Source organism: Cucumis melo, chromosome 2 (assembly GCF_025177605.1).
Source record: "Cucumis melo cultivar AY chromosome 2, USDA_Cmelo_AY_1.0, whole genome shotgun sequence".
In the NCBI taxonomy this organism is placed as follows: domain Eukaryota; kingdom Viridiplantae; phylum Streptophyta; class Magnoliopsida; order Cucurbitales; family Cucurbitaceae; genus Cucumis; species Cucumis melo.
In genome coordinates, this window is record NC_066858.1 from 7486586 (window position 1) to 7507805 (window position 21220).

Here is a 21220-nt window from a genome sequence, read left to right on the forward strand (position 1 = left end):
AAACAAAATTCCTCTATTTCCTCTTCATGTTCAATAGGGCCTTGTAAATCATTTAGCATACCAAAGATATCACCTTCTTCATTAAATTGTCTACTACTAGTTCCTTCATTAAAAGGATTACTACTAGTTCCTTTCTCAAAGTTTTCTGTACCTCTAGAGCTTAATGATTCTCCATGATACACCCATTCTGTGTAGTAGGGGGATATTCCATTAGTCAGTAGATGTCGTTCGACACCCTCTAATGAGCTCCAATTTAAATTCAAACATCTCTTGCATGGACACCTTAATCGTCCATAGACATCAACGTGAAACTTGGCAAATTCTAAAAATTGGGTCACTCCATGTCTATGCTCAAGGGAGAACTTATTTCTAAGTTTCATCCAACCCTTATCCATCGTTTAAGTCCCTAAAATATAAATAGGTTTGATTAGAAACATATCTCTCTCACTCTCTCACATCCATAACTTACTCTCCTGAATTTTCACTATTTTTCAATAACTAACTTCAAACTATAGAGGCTACCATAACTGCAAGATAGCCAACACAACCTAATTATTAACAACAAAATACTTCAATATCTTCGCATCCTAGAAACCCCTCAAAACTACAGAGGCTACCATAACTGCAAGATAGCCAACACAACCTAATTATTAACAACAAAATACTTCAAAATCTTCGCATCCTACAAACCCCTCCAAACTACAGAGGCTACCATAACGACAGGATAGCCAACACAACCTAATTATTAACAACAAAATACTTCAAAATCTTCGCATCCTACAAACCTCTCCAAACTACAGAGGCTACCATAACTGCAGGATAGCCAACAAAACCTAATTATCAACAACAAAATACTTCAAAATCTTCGCATCCTACAAACCCCTCCAAACTACAGAGGCTACCATAACTGCAGGATAGCCAACACAACCTAATTATTAACAACAAAATACTTTAAAATCTTCGAATCCTACAAACCCCTCCAAACTACAGAGGCTACCATAATGACAGGATAGCCAACACAATCTAATTATTAACAACAAAATACTTCAAAATCTTCGCATCCTACAAACCCCTCCAAACTATAGAGGCTACCATAACTACAGGATAGCCAACACAACCTAATTATTAACAACAAAATACTTCAAAATCTTCGCATCCTACAAACCCCTCCAAACTACAGAGGCTACCATAACGAGAGGATAGCCAACACAACCTAATTATTAACAACAAAATACTTCAAAATCTTCGCATCCTACAAACCCCTCCAAACTACAGAGGCTACCATAACTGCAGGATAGCCAACACAACCTAATTATTAACAACAAAATACTTCAAAATCTTCGCATCCTACAAACCCCTCCAAACTACAGAGGCTACCATAACTGCAGGATAGCCAACACAACCTAATTATTAACAACAAAATACTTCAAGCTACCACCCCTTGAAACCAGCAAATTCAAAACAAAAAAGACTACCATAACTGCAGTATAGCCATCCCAAACATAAACAAATTCAAAACAAAAAAGCTATCATAACTGCATGATAGCCATCTCAAATCAACAATAAAAATATTCAACACAAACACGCTACCATCACTGCAGGATAGCCAAAACAAATATCTTAACACACATATTACATTTTCAATTCAAAACATAAACTCCTCTTCAAATTTGAATGTAACCATAACCCCCTCATTCAAATTTGAATTCAACCATAACCCCTACAAATTTGAATGCAACCATAACTCCCCCTAAAAAAAATTCAATTTTCAATTTCACTTAAACCCACTCCTCCAATCCCCCCCCCCCCCCCCCTTCCATTTTCAATTTTCAATTCAACTATAAACTCCCCCCCCCCCCCTCCCAATTCAATTTTCAATTTAACTAAATTTTCAATTTTTCAATTTAACTAAATTTTCAATTTATCTATAAACCTCATTCCCCTAATTCAATTTTCAATTTAAGTATAACCCCCCCCCCCCCCAATTCAATTTTCAATTTAACTATAAACTCCCTCCTCAATTCAATTTTCGATTTTACTATAAATAACCCTAAACCTTAAACCATTCAAATTTTAATTTAACTATATTAACCCTCCCAATTCAATTTTGAAATTAACTATAAATCATAAACCATAAACCCTTCAAATTTAAATTCAACCACAAATTACACACATTCTATACAAAAATACATTTAACAAACAAAAATCTATTCCAAAAGAAAATCCTAAAACAATTTTTCTAAAACAAACCCTAAAACATAACTTTAAACTAAACAAATTTTAATTTTCCACTTACCTAAAGTGGCAGACGGCGGCGGAATGGTTCGATCTCCTCTCGGCTTCGAAGATCTCTTCCTCTCTTTTTTCCTCTCGGTTTTAGTTCTGTAAAATACAAAACTGAAACGATTAAAAAGGGGATTTTCCGACACAGTGTCGCAGCGTCGGCAAAATCCCCAAAAAGGCATCGAGAAAAAGGACATTCCCGACGCTCATTAAACAGTTTTCCCGATGCCGCACAGTGCGTCGGGAAAACCCTCTATTCCCGATGCCGTTCCCGACGTACTGTACACGGCGTTGAGAATATTGTGTTTTTTTAAATTAATTTGGCCTTTTCCCGACGTCGCGTGACCGACGCTTGTTTGATGCGTCGGGAAAAAGTTTTTCCCGATGCCTCTCCCGACGCAGTCTTGATAGGGTCGGGAATACCCTTTTTTCCGACGTTCTTTATGCCAACGTCTTTTTTGGCATCGAAAATACTCCGTTTTCTTGTAGTGTGGAAAAAAAATCTTCCTTCATATGAACAGTTGGAATTAAAATGGGAGGAAGATTTAGCAGCTAAAACTGTTCAAAAAGAAAAAATACAAGAGCTTATGGAAGAAAATCAACGTTTGTTATCTGTTATATCCATTCTTAAATAAAGATTAAAGGAGGTCCTGACTGAATATGATCAGGTGACGAAATCTGTAAAATTGTTGAATTCGGGAACTAAAATTCTAGATCATCTTTTGAGTTCAGGCCAATCTAGTACAAATAGATATGGTCTTTGATATAATTCATTTGAAAACTGTAATAGTTAGAAGAAGTCAACATAATTTGTTCCTGCTACTGTCAAATCAAATATTGTGAAACTAGAAGGGACTAAAACTATCATCTCATCACCAAACACAACAAGCTGGATCTGTTATTATTACGGAAAGGAAGGGGACATTAGACCTTTTTGTTATTCTATGCAGAAAGACTTATTTCATCGTTAAAAGAAGAATCATAGAATACAAAAGCATAACTCAAATTTCTCCACTCACTATGTGAAAAGGGGTAATAAGGTTTGGAGGGTAAAGCAATCCTCCGAACTATGCAATATTGCTTTTACTACAATTCGATCCTCAACTGATGAATGGTATTTTGATAGTAGATATTCTAGACATATGACTGGAAAATGCTCTTATTTCTCTGAATTAAAAGAATGTTCCTTTGCACATGTTACATTTGGGGATGGTGCAAAAGGCAGTATTCTAGCAAAGGGAAATATTGTAAAGCAAGATTTGCCAAGATTGAATGATATCAAGTATGTTGAAGGCCTCACAACTAAACTAATTAGTGTTTGTCAACTTTGTGACCAAGATTATACTGTTAATTTCAGCAAAGAAGACTGCACTATGACTGATCACTATAACAGTATCCTTATGAATGGCATCAGACAGATTAATAATTGTTATCACTAGGTTTCTAATAACAATTGTCCATGTCATTTATCTAAATAAGACAAGACACAATTATGACATAGAAAACTTGGACATACTAGTCTAAGTGTTATCAGCAAGGCAATAAAGAATGGAGCAATTTTTGGTCTTCATGATATTGATACAAATAACAAAATATTTTATTGTGACTGCCAGATTGGTAAGCAAATCAAGTCATCACATAAAAGTGTAAAAGAATGCTATACTAATAGAGTTCTAGAACTTCTTCATATGGACTTAATGGGTCCCATGCAGACTAAAAGTCATGGAGGAAAGAATATGTCTTTGTATGTGTTGATGACTTCTTCAGGTTTACCTGGGTAAGATTTCTAAGAGGAAAATTAGATACTGCTAAAGTATGTATCAGTTTGTGCCTGAATCTACAGCGTGAGCAAGGGAAGAATATTATTTGTATTCGAAGTAATCATGGTAAGGAGTTCGAGAATGAAAAATTCAATAACTTCTGTGAAGCTGAAGGCATCCATCACGAATATTCTGACCCTTTAACACCTCAATAGAATGAGGTGGTTAAGAGAAAAAACAGAACTCGACAGGAGATGGCCAAAGTTATGTTGCATGCTAAAAATATTTCTCTTCAAATTTGGGTTTAAGCTATAAATACTTCTTGTCACATTCACAATCGAATAACTACTCGTTTTGAAACTTCTGTAACTTTGTATGAATTATGGAAAGACAAGAAACCAAATCTTAACTATTTCCAAATGTTAAAATTGAACAAACGTTGAGCTTAGGGGAGCATGATTATGTCTTCAAGAAGATTCATTAATGAATTCAGAGGAGCCTAAATCTATTTAAGTTCTATATTGCTTAAAGAAAGTCATTAAATAAGAAGAAAGTTCCTTATTGTATTGATAGTTGATTGACTTCATTGAATCTTAATAATATTACTTATCTAAGCTAATAAAAATCCTCAGACATAGGTGGTATTCACTGAATTGGGTTATCAAAGCTTTTTATGTTATTTACTTCCACTGAATATTTAGTTATTCCTTCAGTTATTTACTTCAGAATTAGTTAAATGGTTTTTAATTATCTCACGCCTTTTTCCACATATAATAGCGGGTCAACACTAGTGGTGGTTTCGAGCTTGTGTTCGTGAGAATATTACAAGGAACGAGAAACTTCAAGATATAGTTTTTCTAATTAACCTTAATTTCACATAATTAGGATAGATGAGACATGCTAATTTATAAATGGTTTATATGCATTAATCCTAATTTCGTTGGGCATAGTCTACTTATTTTCATCGATAACTCATTTATGCAATACTAAATATGTTCTTTTTAATTTGAGAAATTCATTTTTTTTTCAGTAGAAAATAAAGTTTGAGCACGGTTGTGATTGCATCACTCCAAATTTGATTACATTTTTAATTTTAGTTCTATGGTTTTTGTTTGTTTTTAATTTTGGTTTTATAGAATTCTAAAAGTTCAATTTGTCGAGAGAAGCTTAGTTTAACTCACTTAATATGTGTCAGTAATTACAAGATTTGTGGTTCAAATCTCTTTTTTCTCCTATTTTACTTGGAAAAAGAAAACGAAAAACTCCAATTCAATTTCATGTGTTAGTTAAACCTACCAATTATATTCTTGAAAACTCGTGTATTGTTCTATTTTGGTTTTTTCTCCTAAATTCTTATACGGTTAACTAACGTACAAGAAAACGAATAGAAAACATCAACACATCGAAAAAGAAAAAAGATTAATATGGTAACCAAAGAAGACAATTTATGAGATTTGACTAAACCATAAAAATTAAATTGAAACTTGCCGCGTAAAAACTGAATTGAAACTTTTAAAAACCGAAAAGGCGAAATAGATACCAAATTTGAAACATAAGCAATAAAATAAATAGGCTAGATTATAAGAAAAATACCACTCAACTTTGCATTTTGTATAAAAAAGACACCCCTAAATTTTCAGCAATTTCATAGAGTTTATTTTATACATGTTTATTTATTTTATTTTTTTAATTTATTTTACTTTGTCATGAATGTTAACATCATTTTTTATTTTATTTTTTATCCTCAATGTTGTTTTTGTGATTTCAAGATTTCAATTTGAATAAAAAAAAATAAACAAGTAAAGGATCGAGAGTTAAGAAAAGATGTGAAAGATTTAAGTTTTGGAAAAAAAGAACAAAATTAATTTTCAATTATATTTATTTAATTCAAATGTGTTTATTATGTTTTTCGATTGACATAAAAGACTTAAAGAACAAATTAGTAAGATTTTGTTGTTATTTATCGATTTGATTAATATAATGACTAATCATGCTAATTATCCAAATATAGAAGCCACATCATCCTACAAATTTAAGAGTTAATGGAATTCAAAATTCAAATGACATACCAAAATAAGCCTTTTTTTTTTCAAATGTTTGAGGATCAAAATATACGTTTTTTAAAACTTAGAAATCAAAATAAAACAAAATAGGAAGCTTAAAAAAATGTATAATTTTAACCAAAAAAAGTGTATGAAAAACTTTAAATATCGAGGGTTTTTTCAAAAACAATTTAAAAAAATACAACCTATAAACTCTTTAGTAAAATAACACTTTGGGTATGTTTCGGGTGGGGTTTTAGGGGGAAAATGGTTAGGAAATTGGGTCAAACCGTGTTTGGTCAAAGGGTTATGATAAATGAGGATTAAGGTTATCCTAACCTCCAAAAAGCTCTATTTTCTCCTCTATTTTCCTCTCTTACAATCCGACATTATCCTACCCATATAATCCAATCCAAATTCTATTATTATTTTTTAAATTATTAAATAACCCTTCCTCCAAACACATATTATTATAACACTACTATCATAATTCCTCCCTTAAACACATACTATCATAACACTACCTTTTATATTCTTTCAATCAAACACATTACCATAACATTATCAATAATAACATTTTCCCCAAACATATATTATCACAACACTGGAATTATCATAATTCTAAAATTATTATAATCCTTTTCCTCATAATTTTTTCTCTTTCTTCGCATACTTAAAGAAAAAAAATCGTTATAGTTAATTTTGGTACGAAGTGTAAATACAATAAGCATTTTGATTTTTTTATATCACTAAACTTACCTTATTTTCAAACCCTAATTAAAAGGTAAAAAGTGCAAAATAAAACATTGGAAATGGGTCCCACTCATTTCTTCTCCAAAATCCAATTGGCCCCATAATCCCTCAAAAGAGAAGAGAAAAAAAAGAGAAAAAAAAAAAAAAAAAGCTTTCATCCTATATGTAAAGAAATTTCCGTCTTTCAAAACCCAAAAACTCCAATTCCCAATTTTTTCATTTTCCAACATTCATTTTCTCTCTTCAACGGTTCAACTTTGACCACGAGAGTTTCCTATGGCGGACTACGGCGGAGCTATTTCCCTATCCCACCAACCTCCGACTTCCTCTTCCTCCTCCGACGACCACAGCCCTCCAACCAGACCTCAGACAAAACCCAACAAAACCCCTATCTCCGGTGCCGCCTCGTCAGCAGACACCTCAACCATGAAAAAGCCACGTGGAAGGCCACCTGGATCAAAGAACAAACCAAAGCCTCCAATAGTGATAACCAAAGAGAATGAATCAAGCATGAAGCCCGTTGTCATCGAGATCTCAGCTGGAAACGACGTCGTCGATACCCTCCTTCATTTTGCACGAAAACGACATGTCGGCCTCACTGTCCTTAGCGGCTCTGGTTCTGTTTCAAATGTTACGTTACGACATCCAATGTCTCATTCGACATCTTTATCACTTCATGGACCTTTCAGCCTGGTTTCTCTTTCTGGATCTTTTCTTGCTAATACGACGCCGTTTTCCTCTAAACCTCATTCTCTTTCTCCTTCTCCTTCTCCTTCTCCTTCTTCCTCTTTTGGAATTTGTCTTGCTGGTGCTCAAGGTCAGGTGAGCTTTAACCCCATTAAATCCCATAGGTTACGGTGAATTTTTAATTTATTCTCTCTTCTTCTTTTTCTAAGGGTTATTGTGTTCCTATGGTTATGGTTTAGAGAAAATTAATGTTTAGTCCCATTCGGGTTAATAAAATGCTTAGTTAATTCCAAGTCTCTTAAATAGTTTCGATGTTTTATTCAAACTCTAGACACTTATTAACCCTAGAACTATGAACTAAATTTAAAGTTCCCTTAAATATATAATTTACCTATTTTTTTTGTGAGTCAATGATGTTGGAGTTTAGTTATAGTGGCAAGTTGAACACTTTTGCTTAATGTTTAGTTAGTAATTATTTAATATTAAAATAAGTTATCAGGAATAAAAAAAAGTATGAAATTATTATCACGCTTCAAAAAAACACAAATGATTATAAATAATCGAATAGATTTTGCAATATTTATAAAATATTTTAATTTTTTATTATATTAGTGGATGAATAAGACTTTTAATATATTATGTCTAGCTATTAGATTTTTAAAAATAGTTTCATTTGATCAAGGTTTTATTTTTGTAGTTTAGGATTTAGATTTTGTTCTTGCTTACTTTTCAATTTGAAAAGGAGAAACACATTTAAAATTTAAGTTGAAGAAAAGAAAGGGAAAAAAAACTCCAAAGTTTAAAACTGCTTTTTTTTAAGATATTTGAAAAAAATAATAAAAAATTAAAATTATTTACAAAATAAAGTCACATCAAATAAATTCTCTACAACATATTTAAGATTTTTTTTATTATATTTTTTAAATAGTTCCAATATTTTTTTTATTAATAACAATTTCATTTCCTTTTATGTATATTTTAAATAGTTTCACTTACATTTTAAAGTTTAGATACAATAGTCATCATTATTTGTGTTTTAGTTTTTTGTTTTTAATAAATAAGTTTGTAAACCATGTGACTTGATATCTAAGAGTTTCTTGTTTATATAATTTAAGTTCTGAAAGTGTTTCAAAACCTCAAAACAAGTTTTAGAGATTATAAGTTTTCAAAAATTTGTTTTTGTTTTTAAAATTTAACTATAGATTTACATATTTGTTCAAGGAGGATGAAAATTATCAAAATATTTGGCACCAATGAAACACAATTTTGAAGAATAAAAAGGTAAAAAGACTAAAAATTAATTTTAATTTTTTGGTTTTTATCTTTTTAAAAATTAAGCTTATTGAGGTTTTTTTTCTTTCCACTGAACTATGGGTTTTAATTTCAAACATTTTTTATAATAAAAATTTGAAAGAAACTTCAAATACAAAATTAAAAATGAAATGGACAACAAGTTAGCCATTTAAATTGTTATTAGCTAGGGTAATTATTCTTTCAATTCATATTCTTGACAAGGTGTTTGGAGGCATAGTTGGCGGAAAAGTCACGGCAGCGAGTCTTGTGGTGGTGGTTGCAGCGACATTTATAAATCCAGTGTTCCATCGACTGCCAAGCGAGACAGCGGCAGAGGACGACGAGGGGATTGATATGGCAAAACCCACCATCAACGCTACCGATGAATCACCCGTCACAGCGACTACAACAAGCTCGGCGACTCCAATGACGGTTTGCGTATACAATGCTCCATCACCCCCAGACCATGCAATGCCGTGGGTGCCGAGTTCTCGATCATCTTACTGAAATCTCTATTAGAATAGAACATAACATACACATCTTCGGTGATAGTGATTATTGTCAACTAAGAACTGATATAACACAAATATGTGATGGTATTTGTTGGGAGGCTTAATTGATTGGATTTTTTCTTGGTTAATTGGTAGTGTGTTTAATATTGTGACTTTTTAAAATAATTTTTATTATGTTTTATTTTATTTTATTTATTTATTTGTTATTATTATTTGTTATTATTATTATTTGGCAGGGGAAAGATAAAGAGATGATTGATCTAAGAAAAAGTGGTGTAGGGCTTGGGGTTCTATCCAGTGGTTATTAACTTATGAATACATGGCATATTCTTTTTGTTTTCCTTTTTCGAATGTCAAGAAAAAAAAAACCACTTTTAGATATTTTTTAAATTATGATATTCACTTTAATTATTTAGGCTCCTTTTGATTTGATAATAATTTTGTTTTTCTATTTCTTTTATTAAACTTATGCTTTCTTTAAAAAAAAAAAAATCTATTAAACATAAAGGTTCTTAGTTGTTAAAATTTAAACTTGAAAAGAAACCTACAATTAAAAATAGGATTAATTTAACGATATCAAAAATTATTTATGGTCCGTATAACAAAAAATAAAAGTTCCATGAAGTCGCAATTGTATATGTTTTTATAAATTTTAGATTTGCTTTTGTTGGTTTTGAATTTCGTGTTGAATGTTTACACATCTTTCTTTTATATTATTATTTGTCCTTCACATTCCCACTTTTTCTTCTTTGCGATTTCAAAATTCCTTCCTTCTTTGTCATCTCTCATTTTCGACATCTTTTCATTATCAAATATCATGCCCTTTCTTCTTTTTTCATTGTACAATCGTATATCAAAATCTAAAGGATCGTGTATCAACATCATGATCTTGTATCAAGATCGTTTACTAAGATCTAAATAATCGTGTACCAATATCTAAACGATAGTTAAAGATTGTGTAACAAGATAACTTAGACTTGGTACAAGATCGTGTGCTAGGATTGTTTAGATTTGGTATAAGCTCGTGTACCAAGTTCGTTGAGATATTGGTACACTGAGTTGTATATTCTAGATAGATAGAGATACTATTACTATGTCTATCCCAGATAAAAAAAGTGATAGATTCAAACGGTAGTTTACCGATATCTAAACGATCGCGTAACAAGATTTGATCATCTACCAATATCTAAACAATCTTTTAGGTTATGTTATACAATCATTTAAATTAGAAGCATTTTGCGTACATGTATGGTCGATCAATTGTGGACTATTTTTGTTATTTAACAACGTGGGCTTCTAAGCTTTTTCCTTTTTTAAAATTCTTTTATATGATGTAAATGTTTTTGTGTTTTATTTTATTTTTGAGAAAATCCTAGAAAATAATATTAGTAGATTTATGAACTATTAGTAATATTTCTTGTCCCATTTTTGTTACTTTTTTTTTTCTTTTTTTATTATAAATAAACTTATTTGACAACTATTTGTATTTGTTTGAAAATTAATGTTTAGATAATATTCTTTAGAATTAGCCAAGTTTGAAAGAATATAACAGGGATATTATTAAAATTAACTAAAATATTTATGAAGTATAATAAATTTTTAGATTCTATTAATAGAAAGAATATAAAATTTAGATATAATTTGTAGATTTTTTTTTATGTAGTTTTACCCTTTCCCGTAGTTTTTCAATATACTTCTTTGGTCTGCCTATCCTTCCTTAAATCGTCATTTTTAAAACCATTTTTAAAATATGGAAAAAGAAAAACATAAAACTCAATTGGACACCAAATGCATATTTTATAAATAAAACCTAAAAGCTAAAAACCAATTTCTTAGACTCCATTGTTCAATTTTTATATAATCATCCAAAATTAAACCTATAAACGCTTATTTCATCTTTAAAATTTTATTTTATTATCTATTTTTTTATCAATGCTTTAAAAATCACGAACAAAATTTTAAAACTAAAATGATAGATTTTAAAATTTTATTTTTCGTGTTTTAAAATTTATTTAAGAATTTAATGCTTAAAACGAGTTGCAAAGTATTCCTAAAAGAATATTATAAAATATTCATCAAACACTTTCTAAATTTGTGTTTTAAACAGCTATTAAATTTTCAAATCAATGTTTACAAGTAATTGTCAAATCAATGTTTACAAGTAATTGATAGAAAAAAGGAAAATTTTCATAAATATAATAAACCACTTATTTTACGGCTCGTGTAACAAAGCTCATGAAGTTAGTCAATTTTTAATTGTGGGATCTTTTCAAAAATATATAAAAAAAAACGGTAAAATATTTATAGAACAATTGTGAAAACGAAAAAAGCCCACAGGTCCACAATGTAAAATACCAAAAATATCCCGTCAACAACGTGCGCGTAATATATTTGGTACAACAACGCGCGCGTAATACATTTGGTACACGATCGTTTAAATTTGGTCATTGCTTGGTACACAATCGTTTAGATTTTGTTACAATTTATTTTTTTTAATTCTATCGTTTAATTTTGTTACACATCGTTTAATTTCGTTACGTTTAAATTTGGTTACACTATCGTTTAGATTTGGACTCAAATCTAAACGATTATTTTTTTAAAATATGGTAAACGATTGTCTAGATTTAACTCAAAATTTGGTGCACGATCGTTTAAATTTTGTTATAATTTATTGTTTACAATTCCATCGTTTAATTTTGTTACACGATCGTTTAATTTGGGTACGTTTAAATTTAGTTACACGATCGTTTAGATTTGATTGTTTAGATTTGGGGATCCAAATCTAAACGATTTTTTTTCAAAACTTGGTACAAGATTGTTTAGATTTGGCTAAACGATTTTTTAAATTCTTTTACTACATGATCGTTTATTGTTTTATACGATCGTTTAGATATGTCTACATGATCGTTTAGATTTGGCTAAATGATTTTTTTAATTTTGTTGGTACTCGTTTAGATTTGTCTACCGTTGATTTATTTTTTTTACGTTTATATTTGGCTACTCCAATTTAAATGATTTTTTGCAAGATTTTTTATACACGATTTTCTAGATTTTGCTATTTTTTTGCACCAGATCGTTTAGATTTAGTTATCCAAATTTAAACGACGTAATAAACGAAAGAGGAAAAGAAGAAAGAGAAATCACAGCAAAAAAAAAAAAACCACAGCAAAAAAAAAAAAAAGAAGAAAGATGATAGAAAGATTAAACGACCTAAAAAAGAATCAAAAAAGAAGAAAGACGATGAAAATATTGAACGACGTAAAAAAAAAATCAAAAAATAAGAAAAACGGTTGAAAGAAATTGCAAAATCAGAAAAGAAAATATACGATGGAAAGATTTAATGATGTAAACAAATAATTGGAAAATAAGAAAGATGATAGAAAGAAATCACAAAAAAAAGAAGAGGAAAAAAAGAAAGACGATGAAAGAAATAAAAAAGGAAGACGATGAAAGAAATCGTAAGAAGAAGAAGATTTCATCGCAAAGAAAAGAAGAAAAATGGAAGGGCAAACTTGAAATATTTAAAACATGGCTAACTTTATGTCATTTGTTACCTGGGTCGTAAATAGTGGTGGTTTGTTACATTTATGTAAGTTAAAGTTTACCCTTCTATCTTTCTTTCTCCTCCTCGCTGCAATTTTTTTTCTATCATACGTCTTTCTTTCTTTCCTTTTCTTTTTTTTTCGTTGTAATTTCTTTACAAATTTCTTTCTATCGTCTTTCTTCTTTTTCTCTTCTTTTTTATTTCTTTCCATCGTTTTTCTTCTTGTCTTCTTTTTCTTTTATTTTACATCGTTTAGAATAGGATCACCAAATTCATCGTGTATTCTTTTTACGTCGTTTAGATTAGGGTAACTTGAAAAAATTTACGTCTTGTACCAATCATGTACCAAAAGAATTAAAAAAAAATTGTTTAGCAAAATCTAAATGATCGTATACCAAAAATCTTGAAAAAATAAATAAACTATCATCTAAACAAATCTAAACGATCGTGTAGCCAAATCTAAACGATCGTGTAATCATATTAAACAATAGAATTGAAAAAATAAATAGTTTAAATTTCGATAATTTAAACGACCAAATCTAAACGATCGTGTACCAAATGATAACCAAATCTAAACAATCGTTAAACATGTTGTTGATGGCGTGGTTGATGGAACATTTTTTGTATTTTTCATTATGGATATGTAAACTTTTTCAGTTTTCAAAATTGTTCTATACAGTATAAATATTTTGTTGGTTTGTTATATTTTTGAAAAGACAAAAAAAGAAAAATATAGATTTTATTTCTACACATATTTAAACTCCAAACTTTGAATTTCTTACTATTATAGTATTTTTAAAAAAGGGTCAAGGATCCATTTTGTTATTCTTAAATCTTTAGTGAAATAAACGTAAATTATTTGAAAATTTAACAAATAAATTTATGATTTGACCAAATTTATGGTAGGAGCATGCCAATAAATAAATATTATTGGATATCCGAGTTCATGTGTACTTCAGACTAACTTCTTTGTACTACTTTTGACTATGAGTCAATGTATTTTATATTCAAATTATTATTAAATAAAATAAAATTGTGAACTTGAAAAGACTGCTCATAATTAATCTAAATTCACGTGCAAAAAATGATCTCTTTTTCTTTTTTCTCCTTATTTCACATCTAAATTATTTTGTTTTGTTATTTACTTAACCTAGTCAATTATGTGATTAATCAGCTATACGTGTACGTGCATAATATTCTTTTAAACTATCGTCTATTATAGTTTAAACAAATGGTATATAATTGTTTAGATCATAATATACGATCGAGTAATTCTTTTTAACGATAGAAAAAATGCTTCAGTTTCAAACGATGGTGTTAACCATGCTAAATGATAGCGTTGACTATGACAAATGGTCGTTTAAATTATATCCACACGATCGTGTAGTTCTTTTTAAACGATGAAAAAAGGATTTCAAACCTAAATGATCATATTGACCATGCTAAACGATCGTGTAGACTATGGTAGATCATATCAATATAATCGTGTAGTTTTAGATCATGTCAAAATGATATTTAGACAATTTTTTGATATTCTCTAATATGAGGAAGATGAAGTAGTTTTAACGAATCTTGTCAAAAACGGTGTAGATGAAATAGGAGATTTAAGCAGAAGAATGCATTGTTTAAAAATAAAAAAAAAAATATATGGAAGAGGAGATGAAAAAATGTGGGAAGAGAAGATGAAAAAATGTGGGAAGAGAAGATGAAAAAATCGTAAAGAAGAAGAAAAAAAAGAAGTGATGAATCGTCCACAATATTCAAGGAAAAATCTGAAAATTATGAAAATATTGTACTGGATTCATGGCTTTTGCTTTTTGTTAAACGAATCGTAAATGATTTTGTGTTTTGTTACATTTATTAAAATTAATCTTTTAAAAATATCCCAAAATAAAGTGTAACGATTTTTTTTCTTTTAGTGGTTTTTTTCTTCCATAGAGTTTAAATAGTTTGGTTTATTATTATTATTAGTAGTAGTAGTAGGGGTCTTTTCAAAAATATAAAAAAAACCGTAAAATATTTACAATATATAAAACAATTCCAAAAACAGAAAAAGCCTAGAGGCCCACAGTGTAAAATATCAAATATGCCCCGTCAACTACGTCGTCAACAACGCGCGCGTAATATATTTGCGATCGTTTAAATTTGGTTATTGTTTAATATACGATCGTTTATATATGTGATCGTTTCTATATGTGATCGTTTATATATGACTACAATTTATACTCGATTGTTTAGATATGGCTACAATTTATATGCGATCGTTTGGATGATTTTTTTTCAAAATTTGGTACACTATTTTTTTAATTCTTTTGGTACACGATTGTTTAGATTTCTTTATAGGATCGTTTACTTTTTTTTAAACGATCGTTTATATTGGCTACTCCAATCTAAATGGTTTTTTTTTTCAAAAATTTTTATACACAATCTTTTATTTTTTTTACATGATCATTTACATTTGGCTACTCCAATCTAAATGATTTTTTTTCAAGATTCTCTATACACAAATTTTTTTACACCGTTTACTTTTTTACATGATGGTTTACAATTGGAGTATTGGCTACTCCAATCTAAATGATTTTTTTAAGATTCTTTATACACAATCTTTTATTTTTTTTACACCATCGTTTACTTTTTTACACTATTGTTTACTTTTTTACACAATTGTTTCATTTGGCTACTCCAATCTAATTGATTTTTTTTTCAAAATTCTTTATACACAATCTTTTATTTTTTTAACACGGTCATTTACATTTTTTACACGATAGTTTACATTTGGCTACTCCAATCTAAATGATTTTTTTTTCAAGATTCTTTATACACGATCTTTTAGATTTTGCTATTTTTTTGTACCCTACGTAAAAAAGAAGGAAAAGAAGAAAGACAATGGAACGAAATCACAGCGAAAAAAAGAAGAGGAAAAGTAGAAAGATGATGGAAAATCGAAAAAAAAAAAAGAAGAAAAACAATGGAAAGATTAAACAACGTAAATAAATAATTAAAAAATAAGAAATATGATGGAAAGAAATTGCAGAAAAAAAAAAAAAGAGGAAAGAAGACAGACGAAATCACACGAGGAAGACGATAAAAAATAGCAGGAGGAAAACGAATCGCGAGGAAGAAAAGAAAGATGAAAGGGCAAACCAAATATTTAAAAAAATGACTAACTTTGTAGACTTTGTTATAATGGCTGTAAATAGTTTGGTGATTTGTTTCATTTACGAGAGTTTTTTTTATTGTTATTATAATAATAATAATAATAATAATAATTATTATTATTATAGAAAACCCCTTTAAACCAATTACTAGCAAATACTTAAACATTCAATTTTAACTCTAATAAGCCTCTTAAAAATACCTAATAGATATCTAAAAATCTGAAAAAAAAAAAAAAAATCTTTGTTTCTAATTGAACCTCAAAATTAAAAAGAAAAAAAATTCAACCTTGCACTCAATTTTGTAGTCAAGAATTATATTATTTTTTTCTATAAAAAAAATTACTGATACCATAGATTAGACACACAAATCTAGATGTTAGTAATTTAGTTAAAAGCTATAAAACTCTGTATGACACAAATTTAGACATCAATGAGCTAAAAGTTTAACTTTATATGAAGTTTTGTCCTCAACATCAAATTTAGCATTTATTATTGTTTGTATGTCACTTAGTTTTGCTTGTTTTAATACTATTATATGATTTGAATATTACACCATTGCATCTAAAATTCTATTTCTACGAACTAATGGTATCCTTCATACAAAAAGATTACGGTTCATATACCATTTGCTAAAACATCCTCTCTTTACTTCTTTTTGCTACAATGTTTACTATTTTCTACTCAAACAAAAATAACTTGCACCTCAAATACAAACTATTATAACTCATATTAAAATAATTTGCATCTCAAACATACACTAGTATATAACCTAGTAACCATTAACTAACACTTCAAATGCTCTCTAAGATGTTTGGATATTTGGATCTCACACCCGTATGTACATGGTACTTCAAAAAAAAAAAAAAAAATCATCCTAGTCTTCTAACTTCAATAAATTAATTTGATATATACATATCATTGAAATGACTTTTACTTAATCTTACCAGATAATAATAATACTTAAAATTTAATATGTTGACCGTTGTAGATCTAATATTAAGTTTAGATCTAAAATTGTTTTTATGCATAAAGATTGTGGAAAAAGATTTTGCAGATTTATTCTCCTCTTTTTCTAAGTTATTAATTTTCTTTGAGCAAGTTTTTATATGATTTCGTTCCTTTTTTTAACAGGTGAACATTTGAGATCATACATAGTGTTAACTTTGGAGAGTGATCGACACAAATGGTTTAGTACTAAGGTTATGTTAAATTTTGCTTTTAAAGTAGTGAAAATTTTCACAATAAAATAAAAAAAGGTATGTTTGTGAGAACCTATTTAATTTCTTAAATTAAATGTGAGATTATGTAAAAAAAAAAAAAAAAGAAAAAGAAAAAGATGGACTCGTAAACCTCTAATTACAAGAATTGAATTGGAGAGTCAAACATTCTTTTATGAGTAAAAAAAACTCAAAAGGGGATAGAAACCTAAAAAAGAAAAAGGGGGTCATAAAAGAGGGGCAGAAGGGTAGCTTTAGAAGAGTAAAAGAAGGGTAAAGATTAGTGGTTAAATTGATGTTTGGTATGAAGAGATATGTCACCATCTTATGTACAAAAGTAGAAAATGGGGAATTGAAGAACTCTTAGTTGGCATACAACTAGCCTACTCCCCTACAAATTTACTTACCATGTTTTCTTTCTAGGTCCTCAATTTTTGTTTCTTTTCATATATTATTCCATCACTAAAATTCTTCAAAATCATGTGGGCTTAGAATATTGTTTAAGTTACAATACACAATTAATTAACATAAATTAATATCTTACAAAAATTTAGAGTTATTCATTGACAATAATTATAAAAATATGGCTTGATAAACATAAATTTAAACTACAGTTGGCTAGTGCTCAAATCAGTAAACAACTAATCGTTTATCTAATTCAGATTTTATTCTAACTTGAGCAACATTAAGAAAAAAGTGTATTATGATAAACTCTAGGACCATTTTATTTTTTTTATTAAATCTCACTTGACTATGATATTGGTTTTTTTTTTATTTATTTTTTATTTTTTATTTTGTACATGGGCCTCTCTCTTTTGATTAATAAACTTACTTTTGAAACTATGTGAAAGATAAGTTTTTTCTCTTATCCAAATTAAAATTTATCGTCAACAACCATTTAACTTAAAAATAGTAAACTAGCTAGTAGTTTGAAGAGGGGTTTAATCATTTTGACATTATACTTGGATAATCAGATCGATCACGGATATAAGATTTTTAAATTTTCAAATTTTCTTTTTTTTAAAAAAAAAATTTTAAAATCTACATCGTAAAAAAATCTACGAACACAAAATAAACATCAAAATGAAACTAATATAAATATCGTAGAGATGTTTACTTATTTGAAAATGGTAAAATATTTATTAACTAATTTTAATAATTTTTTAATTTTATGTTTTTATAATTTCATCAGAAATATCTATCATAATTGACATTTTGTAGATATTTTTAAGAAAATTTTATAAAATTATGATTACGATATTTCTATGGAAATGTTCATAAAGTTATGGTTTATGTAAATGAATATTTTAGGCGGTGAACTCAAGTTATGAAAGGATGAGCAGTAGATTTTAATTAAAATGATTCAAAAAATAATAATTACTAATTACTTTCGTTTTTGTTTCTGTTTTTTTTTTTTTTTTTTTTGGATAGGATTGGTTCTTTACAACTCTAGACACGCAGGGAAAGAACCATCATTTCAATGTTCAAAGACACAAGAGGCAACGAGGATGTATTTTGTTTTGTTTTTCTCGAGTTAAAATACTAATCCTCGGTTCTTACATACATACAAGCGTCTTTGTTAGTTAGTTGAATTTGATTGAATTGAGTTGCCCTTTACACGTATACTCACTTGTTTGGATGGTAAATCTTTTTAATCTACGTAACCTTTATTGAAAAATATATTAAGTTTGGTTTGATTCAGGTTTGGTATGAGTTATTTTAAGTGAACCCTTAAACCAATCTAACCTAAAAAAATTATTTATTTGAACTCAACTCAACCCAATCCCAACTGCACGGGCTTTAGGTTGGATTGATCAACTTAGCCATAAACTACTAGTGTTTCTCAGTTAGGTGTTTTTCGATCTTAATGAGGCATTTTTCAAGATCGGTCTTGAAGTATATTATTCATTATTTGAGAATGAATTATCAAACTTAAGGAGAATCTAAGTTCATTAGGTTGAGTGATCTTCCTTTGAAGATGAAAAGATATAGTAAATTCTTGTTGAGAGGGAGTCTCACACATTAAGAGAACCTAAGTTTAATTAAGACGGAGTTTCACACTTGTCTACTTCAATTATATTTGTAATGTACAAACTTTGGTTTTGTTATGTTTGACTTTTTAGACATTTGTATGGACATTTAACTTATTCATTTAATTTTGTATTATTATTTTATATCCTATGATTTCAAACTTTCAATTTATTGTTTTTTCTTACATGCACGGAATTAGATTTAATTTTCCAAATAAGCATCCAAATGTTCGCATTTTCACTTCATCCAGTCACACTAGTGTAAGAAAAAATTGAGTATGAAATTAATTCATACGTAGCATAGGCGTCAATTTCATTAATAGGAACACAATAAGAATTAGAACATTGGATTCAAATTCGTTTTCTGATTTTAAAAATTTAAAAAATAGGTTTTCTACTTTCACGTGTTTTAAAAGTACACTCACACCATTATGAGATGTACATAACTAAAATTGACACAAATATAAAATGTGTTTAACTCTCGTGCAATGTTGTATTAAATAAATTTGTATTCATTAGCAATCTTTTATAAAACACTTTTTGAAAATCTCACCTGTAATTTTTATGTCGTTAGAATAACAGAATTTAATTGGAAACACACTTTACTATAACTTTTCATATAATGTTAAAAATAACTTGTAAGAAAAAAAGTAAACTGTTTTCAAGAAGTAGTTTACAAGTTTCAATTTGGATAATGACTAGAAATAAATATTTTGCAAATTATATGTAGGAAATAACAACTATTTTTTTTAAAGCATCATCAAACATAAGGTGACATCATTTTCATATAAATTTTTACAAAAACTTGTAAGAAAGGTCATTAGAAGTTACAATTTCGACAATGACTAGAAATAAACATTTTGCCAATTATATGTAGGAAAGAACAAATAAACAAATTGTTTGTACAATCGATATACTAACTTTATTTGCAATAAATAATTTTTTCTTATGGCTATAGATGTCTTGACAATGTATATGGCCATTGTGATAACATGGTTGGTAAATATTGTTTAGGACATTTTAGGTACTATGAAATGGATCAACAAACCATTATAGAAGTCCTAACTACGTTCAAACTGGCCCAACGTCAAATGCTCCTAACGTTGGAGCTACTAATGAACGACAATAAGCGTCTCCCACAAACACCGTACGATATTAAGCATATAAATTAGGCAGCTTGCGTACTTTCACATGATACAAGAGTCTGATTTTGTGTGTCGACAAAGCACGCGCATGGACAGACGAACATTCACAATTCTTTGCTATTTACTTAGAACTGTAGTTGGTCTATCGTCGACAGAGATTGTCGATGTTGAGGAAATGGTTGCGATGTTCTTGAACGTCCTTGTCCATGACGTGAAGAACCGCGTAATTCAACAGGAATTTGTATGGTCAGGTGAGACAGTATCTCGACATTTTAACCTCATCTTGTTATCTGTGCTATGACTCCACGACGAGTTGATAAAGAAACCTGTACCGATAACAAACAACTGCAATGATCAACGTTGGAAGTGCTTCGAGATGGACATAGTATAAGTGGTTTGTATGTGACGTATCAGTACGTGCCACTAATATAAGCGTGTTTTTTAAACTTGCAGAATTGCAGATCGTCCTACGTTCAGAATGCGTAAGGAGGAAATTGCCACAAATGTACTGGGTGTTTGTGACACGAAAGGGGATTTCATATACATCCTCATCGGTTGGAAAGGATTCGCAGTAGACTCGCGGATTCTACGGGATGCCCTTGCACGACAAAACGGACTCTAAGTGCCAAAGGATATTTACAATTTTTCATCAAACCACGCCATTTTGTACTTACATATTCAAAGCGCAGAAAGCATTGGTTTCGTAACAGGATATTATTATTTGTGCGATGTGGGAGTTGGTGCTGTGAAATTTCTCCCTAATCAAGGTTGAATTGGAATTCAACCTCAACTTTGG

General features: G+C 29.3%; 1 protein-coding gene across 1 annotated transcript; it reads left to right on the forward strand.

Annotated features, from left to right (window-relative positions):
• The first annotated feature begins 7040 nt into the window (after positions 1 to 7040).
• LOC103491979 (AT-hook motif nuclear-localized protein 28-like) lies at positions 7041 to 9521 on the forward strand. The gene is made up of 2 exons (XM_008452120.3): positions 7041 to 7660; positions 9041 to 9521. The coding sequence occupies exons 1-2, from the start codon at positions 7115 to 7117 to the stop codon at positions 9323 to 9325; spliced, it is 831 nt and encodes a 276-aa protein (XP_008450342.1). The 5' UTR covers positions 7041 to 7114; the 3' UTR covers positions 9326 to 9521.
• The last annotated feature ends 11699 nt before the right edge of the window (positions 9522 to 21220 follow it).

Bases quoted from the DNA above. Each gene is read 5' to 3' on its own strand.
- LOC103491979 (XM_008452120.3), top strand. From the start codon at position 7,115: ATGGCGGACTACGGCGGAGCTATTTCCCTATCCCACCAACCTCCGACT. The intron at 7,661-9,040 runs GTGAGCTTTAAC...ATTCTTGACAAG, and splicing joins TTGCTGGTGCTCAAGGTCAG to GTGTTTGGAGGCATAGTTGG.